The sequence below is a fragment of the Mytilus edulis genome, chromosome 8 (assembly GCF_963676685.1).
Source record: "Mytilus edulis chromosome 8, xbMytEdul2.2, whole genome shotgun sequence".
Taxonomy (NCBI): Eukaryota; Metazoa; Mollusca; class Bivalvia; order Mytilida; family Mytilidae; genus Mytilus; species Mytilus edulis.
Window position 1 is genome coordinate 90040037 of NC_092351.1, and position 17392 is coordinate 90057428.

At 34.0% G+C, this 17392-nt stretch overlaps 2 protein-coding genes across 2 annotated transcripts in view; one reads left to right on the forward strand and one right to left on the reverse strand.

The window, feature by feature from the left end:
• The first annotated feature begins 6632 nt into the window (after positions 1-6632).
• On the forward strand, positions 6633-9852 carry LOC139486594 (2-oxo-4-hydroxy-4-carboxy-5-ureidoimidazoline decarboxylase-like). Its single transcript, XM_071271520.1, has 3 exons — positions 6633-6679; positions 8340-8524; positions 9369-9852. Exons 1-3 carry the CDS (start codon positions 6654-6656, stop codon positions 9710-9712), a joined length of 555 nt encoding a protein of 184 aa, XP_071127621.1. The 5' UTR covers positions 6633-6653; the 3' UTR covers positions 9713-9852.
• Positions 9853-12774: 2922 nt separating this feature from the next.
• The window catches only part of LOC139486595 (DNA-binding protein SMUBP-2-like), a 39742-nt gene continuing 35124 nt past the window's right edge, over positions 12775-17392 (reverse strand). Inside the window, exons 13-16 of the mRNA XM_071271521.1 lie at positions 16704-16880; positions 16020-16230; positions 14371-14503; positions 12775-13581 (exon numbers count right to left, since the gene is read on the reverse strand). Coding sequence (XP_071127622.1) covers positions 12808-13581; positions 14371-14503; positions 16020-16230; positions 16704-16880 — 1295 coding nt within the window. The 3' untranslated portion in view covers positions 12775-12807. The remainder of the gene's footprint in view (positions 13582-14370; positions 14504-16019; positions 16231-16703; positions 16881-17392) is intronic.

The window sequence follows — 17392 nt, forward strand, 5'->3', positions numbered from 1 at the left end:
GTTGATATCTCATAAGAATGTTTAACCCCACCGCATTTTTGCGCCTGTCCCAAGTCAGGAGCCTCTGGCCTTTGTTAGTCTTGTATTATTTTAATTTTAGTTTCTTGTGTACAAATTTGGAGCTTAGTATGGCGTTCATTATCACTGAACTAGTATATATTTGTTTAGGGCCCAGCTGAAGGACGCCTCCGGGTGCAGGAATTTCTCGCTACATTGAAAACCTGTTGGTGACCTCCTGCTGTTGTTTTTTCTATGGTCGAGTTGTTGTCTCTTTGACACATTCCCCATTTCCATTCTCAATTTTACAAAATCACTTATGATCTAGTTATCAGTATAGATGCAACATCTAGGCTGATTCCAATAAGCTGAGCATCAAGCGCAACTTTGTAGAACAGACACCAGGAAAATGTCATTCTGCCCAAAATCATACGGGAACGGGATGCCTTATAACTTCCCACTATCACCACCCCGATTTTGAATGCCTCAAGGCTCGGCTAACCGTGGCAAAATAGACTACGGTGTCAAAAGAGGGACGAAAGATACCAAAGGGACAGTCAAACTCATAAATCTAAAACAAACTGACAACGCCATGGCTAAAAATGAAAAAGACAAACAGAAAAACAATAGTACACATGACACAACATAGAAAACTAAAGAATAAACAACACGAACCCCACCAAAAACTAGGGGTGATCTCAGGTGCTCCGGAAGGGTAAGCAGATCCTGCTCCACATGCGGCACCCGTCGTGTTGCTTATGTGATTACAAATCCGGTAAATAGTCTAATTCGGTAGGTCAAATTCATGAAAGGGAAGGGGATTGTAGTTACGACGTGAGGAACATATCCGATATCATTTGTGAAATGGTTATTCCATAACGGTCAACCAACTCGTGATGGCGTCCGTAAAATTTACGAAGGGATGATTTCAACTTCACCATTTGGAACTCTTGATTTAATAGCTTCCCTGTGAGCAGTAACCCTCTATCAAGAAAATCATGATAGGAAATGCAAGCACGGGAATATCGTATCAATTGAGAGATATATACCCCGTATGCAGGCGCTGCTGGAATGTTGCTACCTAGAAATGGAAAGTTCACAATTGGAAAGCTGAAATCATCTCTTTTGTCGTAAAGTTTTGTCTTCAACCGAAGTTATCCAGCAATTCTCATTCTGTAATTCTCTTTATGAAAAGCTTTCCTGTAATTCGTCATCCTGCAATTAATTGCGTTTGGAAAACTACTTGAGCGATTTTATTTTTCTTTAAAATCTTAGTTTTTGCCTTCTTTGTTCGAAACAAGATTTATATTGAAAATCGAAGATTTTAGATCCCATTACCAAATGTTTACTTTAGTTCGTAGATTTCTAACTCATATTTACGATTTTATAACTGGCATTTACAATTTAAAAAAACATAACGACGATTCAAACAAAGTATTATCTGTTAAGTCAATGATGTGATTCGTATTAACGCATGTTTTACCCACATTTGAGATTTTCAAAATTCATATTAGGAATAAAAATGTAGAATTTTTATGTAAAATAAATGTTTTCATGGTATACAGTATACGGTCGTGGTGAGGTCTTCAAGATCGTGAAGAGCGTGGCCAACTTTGAACATGTTCAAAACAATCGTGGTGCGGTCGTGGCGAAATCAGGTCGTAGTAGAAGCGTAGTGAGAGCGCACTAAGATCGTAGTAAGATCGCAAAGGTCGCTGTACAATCGTAGCGAGAGCGTAGCGAAAGCGTAGCGAAAGCGTAGCGAAAGTGTAATTCTATTCGGAGAGACTGCGCTACGATCGCACAGCGACGTTATCACGACCTCACTACGACCATCACGTTCTCACTGCGACCCAACTACGCTTCCACTACGACTATACCACGCTGTTCACGACCATAGTACGATTCTAGCACGCCCTTGCCGTCCTCATCACGCTCTTCTTACGACCTGACTACGTTCACACTACGACCATCATTCTCATTGTCATTTTCACATAAAATATATAAAAAAGCTCCCTAGATTTTGTTTGTTTGAATGTAATTATCCATTTGCTCTAACGGCTCAACCATGCTTCTCGTTTTTATATAGATTAGACCGTTGGTTTTCCCGTTTAAATGGTTTAACACTAGTAATATTTTGGGTCCTTTATAGCGTGCTGATTGATGTGAGCCAAGGCTCCGTGTTGAAGGCCGTACCTTGGCCTATAATGGTTTACTTTTATAAATTGTTACTTGGATGGAAAGTTGTCTCATTGGCACTCATACCACATCTTCCTATATATATTGATACATCTATGTCATCTCTGCTATCGTTCACTAAAATATCGTCATTGAGCTTCATGGACCAGCAATAGGTTGTAATTTAGGTTGGATTGGTCGGTCCGACATCTCTGCTTGATCAGGATTCGTTACTTTGCTCCCTCTGCATCTACATCAACTCCTACCACCACGCCCACGTGTTCTGGTAGATTTTGGTGGCATGACTGTATTGTTTCCGAGAAATCTACGATTTAATCAGAAATAGAAGGAATTGAACTGTATTGATATGGAACACAATGTTGAAGTTATTGCTGAGAACGCAGTAAGATCGCGCTATGAACGTAGTATAATCGTGGTAAGAACGTGTTATACTACTAATCGCAGTAAGATCGTTTTGCAATCGGATAACTCGTGGTATGATCGTAGTTAGAACGTGAAGAGCGTAGAAAGATCTTGATAATCGTAGTGAGGTCGCCGAATAAGCGCGATGAGAACGTGGTATAATCGTAGCGGGATCTTTGTAGAAGCGTAGAGAGGACGTAGTAGCATCGTGAAAGCAACGAAAATTTACATTTTCATGCAGCTCATACCGCGACCTCACCACGATCTAAAATTATTTTAGATCGCGGTGAGCGTTGTGCGATCGTGGTCTAATTGGACTGGGGCTTAACAGACTATACGCATAACTTTTACAGGGGTGATTGTGTTCTTGAAAACAGTGTTGTATTCTTGGACATTCGACTGAATGATATGCTTTATTATTTAAGCATTACAATATTACTGAATATGCGCTTCTGTAACGACCAATGCTATATTTTGTAAAAAAAACCAAATAGTGTTCATTAAGGTCAGATTTAGGAAAATGTTAAGTTATCAAAATTTATACGTTTTAAAATATAAGATTATATGAAATTTCTTTTGTGTAAATTATGCTCACAAAAGTACATAGATAGACCATATCAAATTCATTTTTTGCAGCACTCACACCACATATAAAAATGCAACGGCTTCAAGCAAATATCTTGCAAGATGTCCAATGTCGGATTTCGCCGCTTTTTACAAATAAACTGTCATTTTCAACGTTATTTATTGAAATTTTAGATTTGTTGCATGCCAAATAGTGCTTTTTCGTAATTGTACTTTAACTCGACAAAACAGCTAAATACGTTTTGATAATTTGCGTAGTCAAAACGACTTCGTTTTCAAAAAAATGAAATATCTTTCAAGTTTGTCCACCTGACGATTTTCCTACGTTTTCAACGTTGTCGATATGGTGGATCATCTGTATATATTCCTCAGATAGAATTTTTTTGATAGTCAGTTACTATCAACAAGATCACACAGTTTTAAAAAAATCCAATGACTGGGTTGTTCGTTTTGTCATATTTGATGAGGTTCTAAAAAAATGTGTATTACGAGAGGATAAACAATCGTCTTTTTCAAATTTGGGAAACGTTAAACTGCGATTTTTTTTTTATTTCTCTGCAACAAGTTCATATAAATATAGAACTTGAAAGTCAAAATAAAATTGGGTCTGAAGCGTTAACATGTGACATGAATATAATTAACCCTTTTTTCTGACAATCATTATCGTTTTATTTCTTAACCTATATGCTCCGTTTTTATAAGCATGACCCGTTTAACTTGTTATTCACGACAATTTTTGTTTTTATTAAACAAAATATATATATATCTTCTTCCTTTTCGGGTCTAATAACAGTGCATTTTATTACGTTTTATGTCAATTGGTCTCTGGTAGAGATGTTTCGTTGGCACTCATCATACCGTATGTATATATATATATCTTCTCATTTATCTTCTCATTTCATATAGACTAATCATCGGCACTACCCAAATACGATATATTTTGTTGTTTGTTGCTTACGTTACTTTCAGTGGGAAATATTCATGCATATTCAAAGGGAAATAACTCCCATAAGATGTCTTCTGATCACTCCAGTCAAAATTAACCAAATCATTCTAAAGAATAGACGAACAATTTGGTGAAAACAGTTTGCTAAAATCTTTTACGGTTTTAGAGATATAGCGATAACAAGAAAAAGGGGATGCGGGGAGATAACTCCTGTAAGGATAAGTGTTCGGTCACACAGGGTGAGTTTTGAAACCCCCATTACTGTACAACATCATTGGCCAAAAATCCATTCGATATGTTGTAAGACAAAAAAGCATCTCAGACGGCAGAAGAAAAACAAAAATAATCAGAAGAAAAACAAAAGGTCTTTCCACGAAAAGTGGAAAGACCTAATATGGGGACGAAGTCCCCAATTACGGTAGAAAAATCAATGAAAAAAAAAAAAAAAAAAAAAATCTGGGAAAATTTCCCGAATTTTTCATTGTACTAATGAACTCAAAATCGTTAACGTTTTTTTTCAGATCTAGTTCCTGTTCCGGTTTTCCCGCGTTTGCGCAGAAATCTGTCTTGTTTGCATGAGACTTTGATTTTTTTTTTATATTTACCAGTCTAGTAAAACATAAGATTGGATCTCAATACAAATTCAATTTTAATAATTGTTTGATATGAAAAAAACGTTACGTTTCCTGATGAAAGCGTTTCTTTTGTTTACATCGAATATGACGTCATAACTTAAAGAACGTCACAGCTAATTCCCTAACAACAGAACCAAAATCGGGAACGTTACGTACGGTATTTCGGTTTCTTTTATCAACATGATTGAATTAAGAAAATAATACATACAGACTTCGTCCCCATTCACAGGTTATGCCTGCCTCATATTAATCATTAATCGCCATAAAACGTACGAATTTGACGTTACCCGCATTTAAGACGCAATATCGTGCGTAAGGTCAAAGCCAAACTCGATAAATTACGCTTGGGCCACCCATGAGGCCCCTCATGGGGGGGTTCTAGTAATCACATAATCACCATTTTTTTGCCAATATAATCACATAATCATTAAATATTTGCTTATCTTTAGTAATCAAATAATCATAAACTAAAAATACAGTCCTAGGTAATCAAATAATCATGAAATATTTGGCTTAATAATCAAATAATCATTAAAAAAACGGCCAAGTAATCACATAATCAAAAACCCCATGAGGGCCCTCACCCATTTTCAAACCCACTGTCTCTGTAGTTCTCGATGGCTAGGGATTATATACCCTGACCTAATGAATAGCTATTGAATAGTACTACATTGTTTAATATGGGGACGAAGTCCCCAATAACAGTAGAAAATTCAATAAAAAAAAAAATTCGGGAAAATTTCCCGAATTTTTCATTGTATACATACTAATGAACTCAAAATCGTTCAAATTTTTTTTTGTCGTGTTTTGAAATCCCGGACCTGCGCAGAAATGTACAATGTACTTCCTTTTTCCGGTCTCGTTTGTATGAAACTTTGAGTAAAATATATATTTATCAGTCTAGTATAAAATAGGAAGGATCGAACGCGCAATACTAATTTCATTTTTAATAATTCCTTGATATGAAAAAACGTTACCTGATGATAGCGTTTCTTTGTTTACATTGTATATGACGTCATAATTTAAATAACGTCACAACTAAAATCCCTAACAACAGAACCAAAATCGGAAACGTTCCGGTATTTCCGTTTCTTTTTTTTAACAAATAATTAAGTTACAAAAAAATAATTCATACAGACTTCGTCCCCATTTACAGGTAATGCCTGCCTCATCATCGATTATGGGGACGGAGTCCCCAATAACAGTAGAAAATTCAATAATAAAAAAAAATACGGTAAAATTTCCCGAATGAACTCAAAATCGTTCAAATTTTTTTTGTCGTGTTTTGAAATCCCGGACCGGCGCAGAAATCTACAATGTACTTCCTTTTTCCGGTCTCGAAAACTTTGAGTAAAATACATATTTATCAGTCTAGTATAAAATAGGAAGAGACGCAATACCAATTTCATTTTTAATAATTCCTTGATATGAAAAAACGTTACCTGATGATAGCGTTTCTTTGTTTACATTGCATATGACGTCCTAACTTAAATAACGTCACAACTAAAATCCCTAACAACAGAACCAAAATCGGAAACGTTACGGTATTTCCGTTTTTTTTAACAAATATTTAAGTTACAAAAAAATAATTCATACAGACTTCGTCCCCATTTGCAGGAAATGCCTGCCTCATATTAGGGTAAGGAATTTTTATAGAAAGTTCCTGCTTGACGCTAGTGCAAAATAGACAAAAACACTCTTTTTACAGAGCACCTGTATATAGGATTATTACTTTTAAAAAACTGTATATATTTCTTTTTTTTTCTTTTTGACTTCATGCGCAACACGTTGAGATCAGTTGATCACAGTTGCGGTAAAAGATCAAAGAAATCCGGAAATTATTTGATAGCCCTTCCGTTATGATCAGGGTTTTAGTATTGGTATATCGTATGACCGAACATGACAAAAAGCCAAGGTGATTTTTATAAATTTCAGTTTTAAGATCTTTTAAGGTTTCTGAGAAATGGGAATTATTTCCAGTTTTTGTACAATAACTCAAAAGAACATTGAGTAGTTATCCTGAATCTTTGGTGACTGCATGGTTTAAATCTATTAAAGTAACATCCTTTTACCTGTTTACTATTTTGTTGGGTTTTTTTTTGTAAATTTCTGATGTGACATTTTATAGGAGTTATGACTTATGGATCTTTATTTGTACTTAGGAATATCAACTTGGATAAGGTACTCGTTGGATTTACTGAGAGATACTCTTGTACGTATACTTGCTTAGTAAAACAAATGGAAACACAGAATTAAACCCATTTTATTTATTGTTGGTCCTTGCCCTATGAACATGATGAAGATTAACCCTCAACGTTATTGGCTAGGACTAGATGTCCAAGGAATTTTATATGATTAATAGCTCATTTACATATTTACTCAATGTAATAATTATGTAAGCTGACAATTATCGAATCAAGTAGTTAATATCTTTAGAAATATGATTACTCCCACAACAGTATTTGAGAACTGTATAAAATACACATTTAATTATTACCGAAGGGGTGATGATTAATATGAGGCAGGCATTACCTGTGAATGGGGACGAAGTTTGTTTTAATTATTTTTTTTGTAACTTAAATATTTGTTAAAAAAAGAAACGGAAATACCGTAACGTTTCCGATTTTGGTTCTGTTGTTAGGGATTTTACTTGTGACGTTATTTAAGTTATGACGTCATGTTCAATGTAAACAAAGAAACGCAATGCATCAGGTAACGTTTATTCATACCAAAGACAAATAATGATTAAAAATGAAATATTGGTATTGTGTTCCTTGAGTTACTATATTTTACTAGATTAAATCAAAGTCTCACGACAACAAGACTGGAAGAAGGAAGTAGAGTTATGTGTTCTGCGCAGATCCGGAAATTAAATAACCCGACCAAAAAAAAATTGAACGATTTTGAGTTCATTAGTACAATGAAAAATTCGGGAAATTTTCCCGATTTTTTTTTTTTTTCTTTTTTTTATTGAATTTTCTACTGTAATAGGGGACTTCGTCCCCATATAAATTACTGATGCCTTCATTCATTTTCTGATGCACATATGCTTGCAGCCAACACAGGGTGCAATATTAATGAATTTGTACTTATTGAAAAATATTATCTTGTCACATTTGTCTGGGACGAGGTGACTTTATTAGGTAACAAACAGTAATGCTAATGCTGCTAGGATGAAATTGTAAAAAATAATCAGGACAGGACTCGAGGAGTTATGTCTTATGAGAGAAAAAAAGCAGGATAACAATTTAGGTTAATAAAAAGTCAGGATTAACTAATAAAATAAAGGCAGGACCAAAAATAGTAAAAAATGAAAATGCAGGACAGAGATTACAATTGAAAAAAAATGCATGACAAAAATTCTCATCATATCCTCCCCCTCCCCCCTATAAAAGTCAAATGGTAGCTCCCTTATGAAGATTTTTTTCTTCAGAATGTCACTTAAACTTAAAAAAGCTGTGAATTACGAAATTTTATTTTTTGCAGAATGTCACTTAAACCTATACATGCTATATCTGTCATTTTTTCAGTTGTCCTATAAATTATTTAAATATTTAAATTTTATTTATTTTCAGAATGTCACTCAAACCTATATCAGTTGTGAACTCTATGAGTTATGAAGATTTCATATCTATATTTGGTAACGTGATAGAGCACTGCTCCTTATGTGCTGCAGCAGTATGGAGAGATCGTCCATTCTCAGACATCAACAGTCTTCACAAGTCTTTCTGTCAGTTTGCTGATGAACTTCCTATCGGTGGTATGTATTACCTGTAAAAGGGGGGCAAAAGATACCAGAGGGACATTCAAACTCATAGATCGAAAAAAAAAAATGACAACGTCATGGATTTAAAAAAAGGAAAAGAAAAACAGACAAATAATAGTACAAAAGACACAACATAGTAAACTAAAGACTAAGCAACAAAAAAAACACCGAAAACTGGGGCTGATCTCAGCTTTTCAGGAAGGGTAAGCAGATCCTGTTCCACGTATGTCATGTTGCTAATGTTATAAATGTGTGAATCTCAGGAGGGGGGTATTTTTTTCCTGTAAATCTCACCAATAAATATTTTGCTGATATCTGCCTTATTTACATGATTATCTCCCTTATTTAGGGATTATGTACCCTTGTGTTGATTCAATGCTAAACATATGGAAATTTTATAGAAAATCTACAGCCTTTATCCTTGTACTCTCATATTTGGCAATTTGATGACTGATAGATATAGGATTTTTGCATGTAGTGCTAGCGTTGAGTAGTGCTAGGATTGATTTCCTAAAAACAAATTTATCAATGTAGCTATTGATTAAAACAGATATAATTATGGACCAAATCAAGTACGGTACTCCTTTTATGGTGCGCTCGACTTTAATGAATTAGCACAAGGTCACTGTGAAGGTGTTTTTGAATTAACAGGTTGCTTAGAACTTTTTGTAAACAAATACTAGCACATTGTTAATTTCATGTAAATTTCATTAGCAATTTGATACCAATTTCATCATTTACATGTATACATCACAGCAATAAATTCTGTTCAAACTGGTTATAAGGGCTTTTTAAGATGAACAATATCATAGTTTTTAATTCTAAATATTTTTTTCAGGAAAAGAAGGCATTTTAAGACTACATCCGGACTTGGCAGGAAGACTGGCCATGTCGGGTGGACTGACCAATGAATCCACCAAGGAACAACAAAGTGCAGGTCTAAATACACTTTCTGACCAAGAAAAACAAAACATGCATCATTTAAATCAACAATATAAACAAAAGTTTGGCTTCCCTTTTGTCATATGTGCTCGAGAAAACAAGAAGGAAGCCATTTTGACTGGGCTTGAGAGGAGATTGAATAATTCAGGAGAAACTGAGGCAGTTACAGGGGTTGAGGAAGTTAAAAAGATCTGTCGACTGAGACTTTTCGATATTGTAGACTCTTCTTCAAAGCTGTGATATATATAATGTACTGAGACAAAGACATGCATATAAGTAGAGTGAGAGGGAGAGAGATATGTATTTTTTTAATGAGATAATTAATTTTACCAATTATCAATGGAAATGGTGATTATAAAAAGATTAAAAATAAAATTTGATTTGTCAATATTGTCATTTACCGATAATTGAAATAAAATCTTAAAAAAATGTTTGTAATCAGACTCAAAAATTAAAAAGTTCAAATAAACAAGAACCAACAGCCTGGTAAAAAATAAGCCATTTTGATTTTATTTCAATTGCAAAAAAGCCACTTTAAACTATAGCATGGAGGTCAGCTTTTATCAGTGGATTGAAAGCCAGAGTACCAGAGAGAACCACTGATCTTTGGCAAGAAAACTGGCAGTCCAGAGTCAATTAAGATTGAAGTCGAGAGACCCTGACAAATACAAGTTTTGACCTCACAACCTCATTGTTATCAGGCTAGTGATACAGTAGCTATAGGTCAAAGTGGCCACTAAGAGGTTTGAAACCTTTATATAAATATGTAAGACAAAATTCAAAAATAATATTACTAAAAATGGGAATGGAAATGGGGAATGTGTCAAAGAAGAGACAACAACCCGACCATAGAGCAGACAACAGCCAAAGGCCACTAAATGGGTCTTCAATGCAGCGAGAAACTTTTTCTGTCATACTGATGTCTTATACAATTGATAGATGTTACCTGGTAGATTTATAAAGCTTTTAGATTTTGTCGAGCATGCAACTTTTGTTGCAGAAAGCTCATCATAGGGATAGTGATCTGGTGGCAGCGGCGGCCTTAACTGACTTCTTAAAAAGATTTATATTGTAGAAGTTGGAAGACCTGAATGCTTCATACTTTGTATAAAGTTGCCTTATGTTACTGAGTTTCCATCTGTCACATGTCTATTGTCCTCGACCTCATTTTCATGGTTCAGTGACTTCATGAAAAAAAGTTAGGATTTTTTGTTATGTTAATTTGTCTCAGTAATAGGATAACTATATTTCGTATGTGTGTATCTTGCAAGGTCGTCATACCTGTATGTCAAACAGTTTTCACTTGACATCGACCTCATTTCATGGATCAGTGAACAAGGTTAAGTTTTGGTGGTCAAATCCATATCCAGATACTTTAAGCAATTTGTCTAGTATAGTTGGTGTATGGAAGAATTGTAAGGTGTCCAACTGGCAGGTGTCTTCTGACCTTGACCTCAGTTTCATGGTTCAGTGGTAAAAGTTAAGTTTTTGTGTTTTGGTCTGTTTTCTCATACTGTATCCAGTAGGTCTTCTTTATTTGGTGTATGGGATGATTGTTAGGTGTAAATATCTAACTGGTAGGTGTCATCTGACCTTGACCTCATTTTCATGGTTCTGTGGTCATAGTTGAGTTTTGAGTGTTTTTTGGGGTTTTTTTTCTCGAATACTATATGCAATAGGTCAACTGTAAGTCTGTATTTGGTGTATGGAAATATTTTATGATGTACATGCCAGTATAGCAAGTTTTATATGACGTTGACTTCATTTTCAGTTCATCGCTCCGCGTTAATTTTTTGTGTTTTGGTCTGGTTTTCTTGAACTATAAGCAATAGGTCATCTATATTTGTTGTATGGAAGCATTGTTAGCTGTACATGTCTGCCTGACTTGGTTCATCTAACCTTGACCTCATTTTTATGGTTTATTGGTGGATGCTTGGTTTTCTTGTTTATGTCTGTTTCTTAGGAACTACATTGTATAAGCAAAAGGTCAACTATATTTAGTGTATTGAATGATTGTGGGATGTACATGTATTTCTTGCTTGGTTTATATGACCTTGACCTCATTTTCTTGGATCATATTAAGTTTATGTAATAGTTGTAGTAAAGCTTTATATTTTAGGACTATCAACATAATATCAATGGTTAGCAAAAAAGGCAAGACATTTCAGCGTGTGCACTCTTCTTCAAAATATAGGTAAAAAAAAGTGACCTTATCATACCTTCTCTCGTACCATAATCCACTTAAAAAAAGAACAAAACAAGATAGAACAAGCTTCTCAGATCATGATTGAATTTTATGATACAAGTCTGTATTATGATCATAAAATTAACATTATCAACAATCGATGAAATAAGTTCAAATTTCACCTTCTCAGTTCTCGCTCAACCTAGTCCACAGCTCAGGCTTGTAAAAATGCTGTCGGACCTGTAAAATTCATCTCTTCGAGCCAATAGAATCTGACTAAAATTGTCATAAATTTCAGCTAGGGCTTAATTATATTTGGGTGACAGAAAACATAAAAGACTTGTGTTGGCCAGTGAACCATGCAAATTATGGGTAGTTCAGATTAACATGTACACAGTATACTGTCTCTATACACCAAATATAGCTAACCTATTACTCATAGACCTATAATCTGAAAGATTTAACATCAAAGGGACATGTAACCTGTCGAAACCATAGTCAAAATAACTGATCAATGACTTTATATTGAACCATATTACTACCATGGAAACTCCTCATAAATACCAGGATTAAAATTTTGTAAGACAAAAGTGAGTTTTGTCTACAAAAGACTCATCTGTGACGCTCGAATAAAAAAAGTTAAGAAGGCTAAAAACAGCAGGAATTGAGTTGAAGAGCATTGAGAAACCAAAATTCCCACTTAATGACCACAGAACCAGGAATCAAGGTTTGGTAATCCCTATCTAACAGTCAGGCATACCTTGCAATCTAAATAACAAATGCAGTTGTCCTACTACTCATAAATGAAAAATGTTGGATGATCAGAAAATAAGGCACTTGTATTCTAAATATCAAAGTCTCCAATTCATGAAACTACTATGATCTACGATATAACTGAATATCAAGGGCGATTTATATTAATGCTGCCACCAGTTTAGCCTACTATTAATATAGGGAAATGCCTGTAACCAAGTCAGGAATATGACAGTTGTTTTCCATTCATTCTGTTAGGTGATCATAGTGATATAGTCAAACATTTGATTTTGTCAGTTTTAATGGATTTTCCTTTTTTGTTGATACTATTACTTTCTTCACAGACTAACACAAAAAACATGGATGAAACACAAATAATTTATTATCACAGCAAACATTATTTTGATTTTTTCTTTTTTTGTCGATCAGCTTCCATTTCTGATCGTTTCTTGTCCATCTTCTTTTGTAATAATGCTTTCTGTTTAGCGTCTGGCAATTTACTTGGTACACCACTGCCCCTATATAACACCCCTTCTTTGATAATGGTAGCTCTCGAATGTGCTTTAACAGCATCGCCACACCCATGAACCTCTGCCATAGAATGATTCAGACAGAATCGTCTCTGACAGAATTCACATGTATGACCCAAGGTCAAGGTCTTAACCTTACATTTGGTAAAGTTACATTTACTATCGAGTTCCTTCGTTGAGGCAATGAGTGCATCAAAGTCATCTGGATCGACATTTTGTAATTTAGCAATCACTTCTTTCTCAGCATTTGTCTTCATATTTTTTGTTGAGGTTGGTGGCTTTTTTTGATTTTCTGGTCTATTTTTAGCACTTTCTTTTCTATTTTTAACACTACTAGCAGATTGTGTAGCCTCTTTCTGACGTCTAGCACAATGGATTTCATGAAGGCTATAATTAGCTCTGATGACATCCTTACTACAATGCTGACATATTAACTTGTCATTATTAGTAGGAGTTGTTTCCCTTTGTGATTTAATTTCACCAAGATGGGTTGAGGTTAGTATTTCCTCCTGTTCCTTAGTTTGTTGTTTTTCAGATAAATCTTTTTCCTCAACAAATTTTATGCCTGGTTTGGAAACAACAAGATGCCTCTCTTTGTCAATACCCCTGCTGACATGAACAAGTCCTAATTTCTCCGACAACTAAAATAAAAAAGGAATGTTTACTTTTTTAAAAATACTTTTAAAGTGAACAGGAACAGCATAATACTGGAATAGTAGGTTGTGTCTGCAATATTTTCTTAGTATGACATTTAAATCTTTTTTTAAGGTTTAATGGTTCTTTTCAATGGCCTTGTAAAAAGCATTTGTTTGGCCTTTTGTGGTTAAATTCTATGTTCTTTGGTTTCTGGTTGAATGCTGTTTCATTGGCCATCATACCACATCCTCTTATATTTGTATAAGGTAATTGTAAAGTTTCCAGTTAAATGTCTAGCACAAATATAGCTTCAAATTATACACATGGAAAATAACCTGATATAGGGAATATTATCAGTTACATAGTGTGCTAGTGACCTAAGAAGGTATATAAGGGGTAAGTAAATTCAATATGGGGTGAAAAGCTTTTAGTGACAAGAATACATGATGAATATAAAAATAAGATATTTGTTATGATTAACACATTCTTTATGTCCAAATTCCGCAGCCTGTAATTCAGTGATTGTTTTTCTTTATTCATAAATCAGATGTTTGGATTTCTCATTTGAATTGTTTCACATGTTTTTATGTCAGAACAATTTTTAAATATCTCACTTTAATAGGTGTTGCTCATTGTTAAAGGTAATGTATTGACTTATAGCTGCTTTTAAACATTCACTTCATTTGGTCTCAGCTGGATATTTGTCTCATTAGCATTAATCATACCACAACTTCTTATATTTTTTATAAGAGATCTATCTAACATGTATCCACTAATGCATGTATATACCATACCTCGTGTATTATAAGTCGATCATACGAGTTTAATGAAGCAGGAAACTCCATTATCTCTTGACTTGGATCTTTTACAAACTTGTCTAAATGTTCCTGATATTCCTGGGTCTTCTTCAATAATATGGCCTCATCCCTGTCAAAATCAAATCAATGTTATTTTTTGGCATAGGTTTTGCAAGAAAAAAGGTGCCAATGTCAAATGTATGTAAAATCTAGAGATAATAACTTCCCCCCCCCCCCCCCCCCCCTGATTTTCCATGGCTTATATCTTGAAAACAAGCACACAGATCTTTTATTTTTTTCAGCTTTTTTTAGTTGCTTAATTGATGTACTTTCAATTTATAGCAGTCTTTTAAAAAGCTTATTAATTTGCAACAGAGTAGCAAACATCCTTTAATAAGTTCAAAGGGGATATTTTTATGATTTCATCAGGAAATAAAGGAAAATATTTCCCAAGAGAAACTCCTCATACATATAGTATTATGCTCTTATATTTTCAAATTGATTATAATTAGTGTTTCCTTTACTAATTATCAGCAAATTGGTTTGTTCTGTTACACTAATGTCCCAACATAAAGAGGATTAGAGCATTCACAAATCTAAAAATATAAGACCATAATGCTATGAATAAAAAAAAAAGGTTATATCACAGCTATATATTTTTAATGTAATAGTGTATTATTTTTTAGATTAAATATGCTCTAGATTTCTCTTACGAATATTAAATATTGTCTCTATCCATATCTTGACAGTTTTCTTAATGAATTAAAAATGTTTAGCTATATTGTTATGAACATTTATGGTCCTACATCCTTAATTATATTTTGGCTTTAAACAGATTTTGCTTTTCTCTGCTGTTTTTGAAGTACATTTGTATCTACACTAAATTAGTTTGATGTCTACTGGTTGATATTAAAAGTCTTATTAAACATGCTTTATTTGTTAGTTGAAATTGTCTGTGATTCCTGGACCGCCACTGTGATGAGTCAAACTCTTTCCAACTGATATTTACAGTTTGTTCTTGTTTTGTTCTGTTACACTAATGTTACACTAACGTTACACTAACGTTCCACTAACGTTACACTAACGTTACACTAACGTTACACTAATGTTACACTATGTTACACTAATGTTACACTAATGTTCTAACATAAAGAGGATTATAGCATTCACAAACACTTTAAAACTTTGTTTGTGCTTGTTCCTAGTGAGGAGTCTTTAGTTCAGATGTAGTTTTTGGTTCTTGTCTGTTCCTAGTGAGGAGTCTTTAGTTCAGATGTAGTTTTTGGTTCTTGTCTGTTCCTAGTGAGGAGTCTTTAGTTCAGATGTAGTTTTTGGTTCTTGTCTGTTCCTAGTGAGGAGTCTTTAGTTCAGATGTAGTTTTTGGTTCATGTCTGTGATTTTGGTTTTTTAGTTCATTGTTTTGTTATAAATTAGGCCATTAGTTTTCTGGATTAAACTCTTTCATATTTCTCATGTCTTGACGTTTTATAGTGAACTATACCGTATAGGTTTTTCTCATTGTGTAAGGCTGTACAAGAGCCTAAAATTGCTTACATCCACTTCATTAGAACTCTGGTGAATAGTTGTCTCATTGGCAATCATATCACATTTCCTTGTTTCTATATTCAATTGAAAAAGAAAAAAACCTTTCAACAGTTCTTTTTGACACTTCATTATCTCCATGACCTTTCAGTTGACCGCTATGTGCTGGTTTCTCAATCTGTTTTGGTTTCTGTTTCTGTTTTGGTTTTGCCCCTTGGTCTTTCTGACCTTTCTGACCTTTCTGAGTGGTTATCTTCACTGACAGGAGGTCACTCAAATGATCAGGTCTTAATAGTTTGGCATTAACTACTCCCTCTGAAATGAAAATTAAAATGGGATTGATTTTGAGTTAATTAGTGTCAGTTTAACCTTTTATAATCTTCGGGTTTGGTTTCTATTTATTTAATTACGTCATAAACAAATACTATAAAAACAAAACAAGATACTTCGCTATGAGGGGTCCTACATTTCTGTATTCATTAATTTTTTAGGTATTTTTTTTCTATTTCTTTTTTTTTCACCATATTTTCTCTACTCTTAATTGTTTTGTCTATTCTTAATTTCTTTACCCATTTTTGTGTAGATTTGACCCCATCCATACCCTTTCTTAGGATACTGTTACATCACTTTAAACAGGAAGCGGATGAGGAATGGATGTGAAAACTACTTCCCACCAAACACATACTCACATGCACAGTATGAATTGATATTAATTTCAACACAGAGTTCTTTCTTTTTATACATATATATGATTATAGAAAGTCAGCCAAACATTAACTTTTAAATACCTTCTATATACTGATGTGCCGTCTGTACTTCTCCATTACAGGTCATATACTCCACTAAGGACTTGAGGAACTTATCATGTCCGACTGTCTCACTATCACACACTACCATTAGATGTCTCCTGGCGCGGGTAATGGCTACATTAATTCTTCTCTTCTCTGCAAGGAATCCAACTTCACCTGTGGAGACAAAACAAATGTAAAGTTTTCATGCAATAGTATTTTAACATGTAAATATTCATGTAAAACTATTTATGTAATATACTCAATAACAATCCATGTAAAATATTCAATAAAATAAAAACCCATGTAAAATGTTCCATAGAATAACAATCCATGTAAAATATTCCATAGAATAACAATCCATGTAAAATATTCAATAAAACTAGAGGCTCTAAAGAGCCTGTGTCGCTCACCTTGGTATATGTGAATATTAAACAAAGGAAGCAGATGGATTCATGACAAAATTGTGTTTTGATGATGGTGATGTGTTTGTAAATCTTACTTTACTAAAAAGTCTTGCTGCTTACAATTATCTCTATCTATAATGAATTGGCCCAGTAATATCAGTGGAAATGTTAATAAAAATTTACAAATTTTATGAAAATTGTTAAAAATTGACTATAAAGGAAAATAACTCCTTAGGGGGTCAATTGACCATTTCGGTCATGTTGACTTATTTGTAAATCTTA